This window comes from Bison bison, unplaced genomic scaffold (genome assembly GCF_000754665.1).
Source record: "Bison bison bison isolate TAMUID 2011002044 unplaced genomic scaffold, Bison_UMD1.0 scf7180017864379, whole genome shotgun sequence".
Taxonomy (NCBI): Eukaryota; Metazoa; Chordata; class Mammalia; order Artiodactyla; family Bovidae; genus Bison; species Bison bison.
In genome coordinates, this window is record NW_011494951.1 from 9,356,355 (window position 1) to 9,365,143 (window position 8,789).

General features: G+C 44.5%; 1 protein-coding gene across 2 annotated transcripts in view; it reads left to right on the top strand.

Moving 5' to 3' along the window:
* CC2D2A (coiled-coil and C2 domain containing 2A) overlaps positions 1-8,789 on the top strand; it is a 132,878-nt gene that overhangs the window by 101,846 nt on the left and 22,243 nt on the right. The window contains exons 29-30 of one of the 2 annotated variants that reach the window (XM_010857285.1): positions 3,445-3,621; positions 8,677-8,789. In XM_010857285.1, the coding sequence (XP_010855587.1) occupies positions 3,445-3,621; positions 8,677-8,789 (290 nt within the window). The remainder of the gene's footprint in view (positions 1-3,444; positions 3,622-8,676) is intronic. The other variant, XM_010857287.1, reaches the window with a different exon arrangement.

The window sequence follows — 8,789 nt, forward strand, 5'->3', positions numbered from 1 at the left end:
GTTCTTCAGAGTTTAACAATTTTGTGTAAGAGGATCCATCAGGTTAACAATTCTTGAATGGCAGAGCAACTCTAATCTGGGACAGTTAAAGGTTTTGAAATGGCATTAACACCCCAGTATTAAATCCATAGCAACAGGGAGCTTTGAGGCAAAGTCATGCTAATCTCACACAGCTCCAGAGGAGACAGTGTAATTCCACAGGTGATGGCCACGTGGAACAAACGCTGCCTCTGTCAGAGCCTCGGGCAAGACCCAGAACAAAACTCCAGTCTGAGAGGCTTGAATTGGCTGGAATATCAGGAATCGTTTGGCATTGCAGTCTTCCCTAGACCAAAGGGACTGTCTGTAGGTGGTGCCGCAGTTTTATGCTTGCCAGATACTCTACAGTACTTTCCTCTTGGACTAGATTTGAAATGAAAAATAGAATTTAAAGAGCACATCATTTTGCAAATCCTACTTCCCGTGTTATGTGGCATCACACGAGGAAGGGTACTCAGAAGTAGTTCCTCCAAAGCTCTTCCCGATAAAAGAGTAAACTGCTTTTCTGTATTCTGGTAACAACCACACTCTGGTTGAGTCCCCTAAAGTAAGCACCTCACTGGCTTCTAGGGAAGCCTGCTCTCCTTCCAGTCGCTCTGTCATCAGTTTCTTCTTTGAACTGTGCCGTGAGCCAAGTTCCTCCCTGTTGTTGCTGCCTAGCCGCTAAGTCTGACTCTCTGCGACCCTATGTACTGTAGCCCACCAGGGCTCTCTGTCTCTGGGATTCTCCAAGCAAGAATACTAGAGTGGGTTGCCATTTCTTTCTCCAGGGGATCTTCCCGACCCAGGGATCGAACCCACATCTTCTGCATTGGCAGGCAGATTCTTTGCCACAGACTTGTTTTGCCGATTGAGTCGTGAGGTTTAATTAAGGTGACAAACTAGCTATATGATATGGTCCTGATAAATACAATTATTACTATTATTATTGGGTGTCCCTGGTGGCCCATTTATTTCTATTATTATTACTGCATCAGAATTCTGTTCATTTTGTGTGGCTGCAAACCAAGATCTATGAGTAATGGGTCCAGGGAGGAACTTGGGCATCCCAGGTGGCTCAGTGGTAAAGAATCTGGCTGCCAACGCAGGAAATGCAGGTTCCATCCCTGGGTCGGGAAGATCCCCTGGAGGCGGAACTGGCAACCCACACCAGTATTCTTGCCTGGAAAATTCTATGGACAGAGGAGCCTGGTGGGCTACAGTCCATGGGGTCGCAGAGTCAGACACAACTGAGCCACCGAGCACGCACGCATGCACTAGGAGGGGCGTAACTGGCACCTAGTGCACTGAGGCCGGGAAAGCTGCAAATGCCCTGCAGGGCCCAGGCCTGCCTCCCACAGTGCTATCGGTCCCAACCGACAGTGCCCAGGGTGAGAAGCTCTGTCTTAAGTTCCTACACTTCAGCTACTTGGAGATGGTGCCACTGCCTCCTGGCTCATCTGCTGTTTCAGCTGAAGTTTATACAGCTCTGTGTTTATACTCTTCCTCCCCCTGCATCCTCCCATCTGCCTGGTTCAGGCTTTAGGGAAGCTCCCAGGTAAGTGTTAGTCACTCAGTTGTATCTGACTCTCTGTGACCCCATGGACTGTAGCCTACCAGGCTCCTCTGTCTGTGGGATTCTCCAGGCGAGAATACTGGAGTGGGTTGCCGTTTCCTTCTCCAAGGGATCTTCCCGACCCAGGGATCGAACCTGGGTCTCCCGCATTGCAGGCAAACTCTTTACTGACTGAGCCACCAGGGAAGACCCACCAAAGCAAGGAGGAAAATAAATAAGAGCTTATTTCATTCCTCTCTAGAGGGCATAGTCACTGAAAGCTTCAGTTCTTTCTGTCTTTGTTCTGAGAAATAAATGTCGCAAAAGACTGAAATAAAAATTGGATTCTTTGAAAATCTGTGAGTCTAAAATTCTAGCCCTGAGTAGTTTTGTGGCACCAATCAGTCTTTTGTAAACTTGATTGTTTTGACTACAAAGGTGTAAAAAGTTCTGCCTTTTTGAACGTCTGTGTAAGTTAGGTCGTTTTATGCAAGTGGCTTGTAATTCATTGAGCCTGCATCCAGCCTCCTGTGTATGCACACCAAACACTGCTACCTGTCGGAGAAGGGTGACACAAAGGGGAACACAACGCAGATTCTGTGTGCAGAGAACAGTAATCTAAAAGTAGACGATAAATACGCAACAACAAAGCCTGGCAGAATGTGTCAGTGCGATAAATGAAAGAAGCAAGCTACCTGTGAGGCTGGCCAAGATGACAAAACAAACCACGAAGGAGATAGCATCTGACCTGAGCCTTGAAAAATGATTCAAATTCTAAAATGTGGAAACACGGAGCTGGGCATCCCAGCAAAGGGGGCTGGCTGCCAGCTAACACTTGCCATGGGCCGGGCATTTTTCTTAGTGTTTTACATCTATTAATCCACTCAACACACATAATGACCCTACAAAGTAGGTACTATTATTGTTTCCTTTTTACACATGCACAAGTTGAGTCACTTGGGGTTTAACCCAGGATTTGAACCCAGGCAACCTAGTGTGGGAAAGACTGAAGGCAGGAGGAGAGGGGACGGCAGAGCATGAGGTGGTTGGACGGCATCACTGACTCAGTGTACATGAGTTTGAGTGAGCTCAGGGAGATGGCGAAGGACAGGGAAGCCTGGCGAGCTGCAGTCCATGGGGTCGAAAAGAGTGGGACATGACTGAGCCACTGAAGAACAACCACCTAGTGTGGGTATCAGCCTGCACAACTAGTACACGCTCTGCTGAGCCAAGCACAGCAGGCAGGGAGAGAGACAGCCTTGCTGACGGGGCGTAAGAAGACAAGTCTAGAGAGACGGGTGCGCCCTGAATACCAGTCTGAGCAGTTTCTACTGAATTCATCACATCATGGGGAGCTGACTTGCCTTTGAACTTCTGTTGGAAAATCACCAGGATGCTTCAGTTCAGTTCAGTTGCTCAGTCATGTCTGACTCTTTGTGACCCCATGGACTGCAGCACACCAGGCCTCCCTGTCTATCACCAACCTCTGGAGCTTGATCAAACTCGAGCCCGTCAAGTCGATGCCATCCAACCATCTCATCCTGTATCGTCCCCTTCTCCTCCCGCCTTCAATCTTTCCCAGCATCAGGGTCTTCTCCAGTGAGTCAGCTCTTCGCATCAGGTAGCCTAAGTATTGCAGTTTCTGCCTCAGCACCAGTCCTTCCAATGAATATTGAGGACTGATTTCCTTTAGGATGGACTGGTTGGATCGCCTTGCAGTCCAAGGGACTCTCAAGAGTCTTCTCCAACACCACAGTTTAGAAGCATCACTTCTTCTGTGCTCAGCTTTCTTTAGTCCAGCTCTCACATCCACACATGACCACTCTCACTCTCTCTCACCAGGATGCTTACTAGTTGTATTTTCTTCACAGATCGATGGAACGTTTAAGATCGATATTCCCCCAGTGCTCCTGGGCTACAGTAAGGAGCGAAGCGTGATGATGGACCGGGGTTTTGACTCTGTCCGAAGCCTGAGTGAAGGCTCTTACATCACCCTGTTTATTACCTTGGAGCCTCAGCTAGTTCCTGGGGAGTCGGTTCGAGAAAAGGTAACTGTGTAGTCTCCAGAATCCCATATGAGATGCAGATGAAACGTGAGAGAGGCTTGCTAGGCTATGCTTTCGTAAAATTAGACTGAACAGATAAGCAGAGGTTTCCTTTCTTGAGCATCTATTATTACATTCAGAGAGGAGCTTCCAAACGGGGAGAGAGCAGACTATGACTGGGGCCGACAGGCCGAAAACCAGAGGGCCCTTTGCACTGGGCATTCTTCCCAGGCAACTGACCTCCTACTGCAGGAGTTTTAAGAGCCCCGTGGCCTTCCTTCCTTAAAATGAGACTATCTAAGCTGTCAGCTGCTGCCTTCAGTGGCTTTTCACTGCCCCACTGTGGCTGCAGGTGGCATTTCTCTTAGACCTCCAAAATGCGGGCTTAGGAAAATCCCTCCGAAATGCAAACTCGGCCGCTCCTTGTGCCTTGACAGGACCCGGGCGTCCTAAACACACAGCAGCAGAAACGAGCCCTCAGGGAGCCCCTGCAGGTCTTTCAGGAAAGAGAGGGTCTTGCCCTAAACAGTAGGGACCATAACCTGGAATTGTTTTTCCGCTCAACAGCAACTGCCAGGATTAGCAGATTAGTCTTCCCTCCACCATCATCCCACGCTGAGCCATACCATGCGACTTTTCTTAAGTGATTTACTCATGGAATGGTCTAAGAAAATCAGTAGTAACTCCTGAAACTCTTATTTTAACATCCCTACTTTGTGTCGGTAAAAACAAAAGTGTTTTAAAGTAGATGATTTCTGTTAATGAAGTCTTCCTCTTATTTTGTTTTTCCTTTCTTGCCTCTGATAGATGGGTGACATGCTTAAAAAGGTACCATGTATTTTGTTTTGCTGTTCATCAGTCAGTGGTTATTGAGCTTCCGTCACCTGCTTCTGTCCTCTGCCTCGTTATAGAAGCTGCTGGGTCCTAATGTATGTGTAATCCCTTGGCCTGGAACTACAGACGTCTGCAGTTCCTGTCTAGTCTTGCCTCTGGGCCCAGGTCATCTTGTCAGAAAGATTCTTATTTAGCTCTGAATCTGGAAGTCACATGTCAGAATGTCACCTGCATACTGGGAGCCACTTCCACTGTTTCCAAGCCCATAAAACCCATGACCTGCTTCTTATAGAAGCAGCGTGGCTATGACACTTATTTCTGGCCAGTGGAGCTGCCACAGTATAGGTAGTCAAAGAGAGGGGGAGAAAAAAAAAAAAAGAAAACATTCAGTTTTCTGTAAATATTCACATTAACCAAAAGTTAAGGAATTGAGCCAGTTAAGAATCTTCCAAATTTCATGCTGAATCAACTGTGAATTTGTTGGTTCTACCTTTGTTTTATAATAAATAACCCCAATCCTTTTAGCATTTGGCTTTCGCCTGGCACTTCTCAGATGACCAACTCAGCATTTGTTGTTGTTTAGTTGCTCAGGCATGTCCGACTCTTTTGCAGCTCCATGGACTGTAGCCTGCCAGACTCCTCTGTCCATGGAATTCTCCAGCAAGAATACTGGGGCAGGTTGCCATTTTCTTCTCCAGGGCATCTTCCCAACCCAGGGATCGAACCTGTGTCTCCTGCACTAGCAAGCAGATTCTTTACCACTGAGAAACCAGGGAAACCCTCACCAGTTTAGCATACTGCTCCTTAAATTACTGCTTCAGCCCATTAAATGGTAATTCTGGTAATTTAAACAGGTATTAACGACCATTATGAGATACCTGTTAAACGTTTACCTTATGCATGCTTGGTGCAGAGAAGAACACAAAATGACTCAGACATGGGCCCTGCTCCCAGGAAGCACTGGCCATGGAGTCAAAATGCACAGCAGATATTCAGGTCTACGTGGTAGGAAAAGTTTTATATTGAGTTGGCGGAAATGTTCATTCATGTTTTACCATAACAGCTTACAGAAAACCCAAACGAAAAAAAAAAAAAAGAAAACCCAAACGAACTTTTTGGCCAACCCAGTACATACTTGTTTCAATCTAGAATGCCAACAGTCAGTGCTGATGCCAGATTTTCACTGTTCTCTCTGGACAGTGCCTATAGGTGCCTCTCTCTAATGCCTCCCTGGCACACAGTGACTATCCCTATAGGATCTCTGGTCAAGTATTAGTATTTTAAGCCCCTGATTCCTTATTAATGGTCTCCTCTAGACTAGCTTACTCCTTGGAAGAAAAGTTATGACCAACCTAAACAGCATATTCAAAAGCAGAGACATTACTTTGCCAACAAAGGTTCGTCTAGTCAAGGCTATGGTTTTTCCAGTGGTCATGTATGGATGTGAGAGTTGGACTATAAAGAAAGCTGAGCGCCCAAGAATTGATGGTCTTGAAGTGTGGTATTGGAGAAGACTCTTGAGAGTCCCTTGGACTGCAAGGAGATCCAACCAGTCCATCCTAAACGAAATCAGTCCTGGGTGTTCATTGGAAGGACTGATGTTGAAACTGAAACTCCAATACTTTGGCCACCTGATTCGAAGAGATGACTCATTGGAAAAGACCCTGATGCTGGGAAAGATTGAGGGCAGGAGGAGAAGGGACAACAGAGGATGAGATGGTTGGATGGCATCACCGACTCAATGGATATGGGTTTGGGTGGACTCCGGGAGTTGGTAATGGACAGGGAGGCCTGGCGTGCTACGGTTCATGGGGTCGCAAAGACTTGGATACGACTGAGCGACTGAACTGAACAGAACTGAACTAGACTAGAAGTTTCTTGAGGGGTCTGCCTTATATACACTTATCCAGACTGCCTCAAACCCTTTAGACTTTCAGCAAATATTTTTAATAATTGGATAGATGGATAAATATATAAACTAATGAGTTTAAAGGAAGCAGGGATGAATTCAAAAGGGTGCTTTTTTTCACATCACCCTTGTTTCATAATTCTCTGTCTCTTTAAGGTTATGATTATTTCTACCCTAAGCATCTGTGACACACCCATACTGAAGTTTTATAAGCTCACTTTTTTTCATTTACTTATAAATTCATCATGACACCTATTTGGTAGCTACCAAGTCTTGGCACTGTGCTGAATACGTGGTCATAATGACGATGGTGTAATGACAATGTTAAGATTCAGATGTAAGTGGACGTCTTGTGAGAATACCCAGGAGGTTTTTGGAGATGCCTCCATCCTATCTCCCCCCAACTTCTTAGAGTACAGCCATCAAATTAGAAACAGGAACCACAGTTCAGCTCCAATATAAGAGAAGTCAAGAACAATCCAAGCTCATGAGGGAGGGGATATGTGTATACTTATGGCTGATTCATGTTGTTGTAGAGCAGAAACCAACACAATATTGTAAAACAATTATCCTCCAATTAAACAATTTTTTAAAGCCATAACTTACGGAATAAAAAAAGAACAATTTTATATTCTAGGTCCTATTAAAAGTCATAAAATAGTAATGGGATGTTATCTGTGCTCTCATTCATTCATGTGGTAACACTTATTAAACACTTTACCATGTGCTGGCTAGTACCCTCAATACTGAAGATTAAAAAAAAAAAAAAACTAGATCAAAACAAAATCCCTGACTTCAGGAGTCCTGTTCTGTGAGGGAGACAGTGTAATCAAATATGTCGGCAGCTTTAAATGCTAAAATAAATAAAAAGTATGAAGGGGATGTCTGGAGGTATTTCCCTACTAAAAAAAACAAAAAAACAAACAAACAAAAACCAACTTTCAAGCACTGCCAGGAATGTAAACCTTACTTAAAAGTTGACTTTCTAGTAAAATTTTGTGTTTGTCAAAGTAAGTAATCAACCATACATAAATTTTTATACTAAACAACAAAAATCTTATAAGAACACTTAAATATCTGCTTTATTCATGCTACTTTTTAGCAATGCCTTTAAGGAAAAATGACACCATATGTCCAGAGACAAGTGAAATCTGTTTCATCTGCTTGAGTTACTAAAAAGGCTGAGATTTGGCTCAGCTTGGATCAGAGAACCACTTTTTAAAGTATTTTATAAATGTTTAAGTATTATATCCTTCACATTTCTAGTTCTGCTTCCTTTTACTTCAGGCTCATTACTGTTATTTATTACATTGGCTATGGATTAAAACCTTTTAACACATCCATATATACTTGTTGCTTCCCAGTGGCTAAGCAGTAAAGAAGCTGCCTGCCAATGCAGGAGATGCGAGTTCGATCCCAGGTCGGGAAGATCCCCTGGAGAAAGAAATGGCAACCGACTCCAGTGTTCTTGTCTGGGAAATGCCATGGACAGAGGAGCCTGGCGGGCTGCAGTCCATGGGATCAAAGAGCTGGCGCAACTGAGCAGAGATGCATGGATATATACTTATACATGTTGTCCTTTTAACATGAGCTGCTTTAGCTTTGCACTTGAGACATTAGGTTTCTGAGTCCCTCTAACACCAACATCAAAATACACATAAAACTATTGCTTGGACTCATCAATCAGAATCAGTACATCATAGCTTAACTTTTATGTGTTGCTTTATTAATCTAATACTTTCCATATGGCTGTATGCCTAATGACTACTTTCTTGCTGTTGTTCAGTCACTGAGTTGTGTGTGACTCTTTGCAACACCTGGACTTCAGAACGCCAGGCTTCGCTGTCCTTCACTATCTCCCAGGATTTGCTCAAACCATGTCCATTGAGTCAGTGATGCTCTCTAACCATCTCATCCTGTGCTGCCCCCTCCTCCTCCTGCCTTCAATCTTTCCCAGCATCAGGGTCTTTTCCAATGAGTCAGCTCTTTGCATCAGGTGACCAAAGTATTGGAGCTTCAGCTTCAGCATCAGTCTTTCCAATGAATATCCAGGATTGACTTCTTTTAGGATTGCCTGGTTTGATCTCCTTTCAATGTCATTGAATTTTTAATGAGTCATTTTTAATGAGTCCATCTGATTTTTAGATTATAAATACAATTAAATAAGGCTTCAGGAACACCAGGGCATGACAGTGTTGTTAAGGGGGGGTCACCGAATCACACCTCATGAAGCACATGTTGAGTCCACGTTGACTGTGGGATCCGAACAGGTTCCACCATATCTCCTGTAATGATACACATCTTTCCTTTTGAAGTTTGATTCTCAGGAAGATGAGAAATTGCTTCAAGCAACAGAGAAGTTTCGAGCTGAGTGTGCCTTGAAGTTTCCCAACCGGCAGTGCCTCACCACAGTGGTTGACGTTAGCGG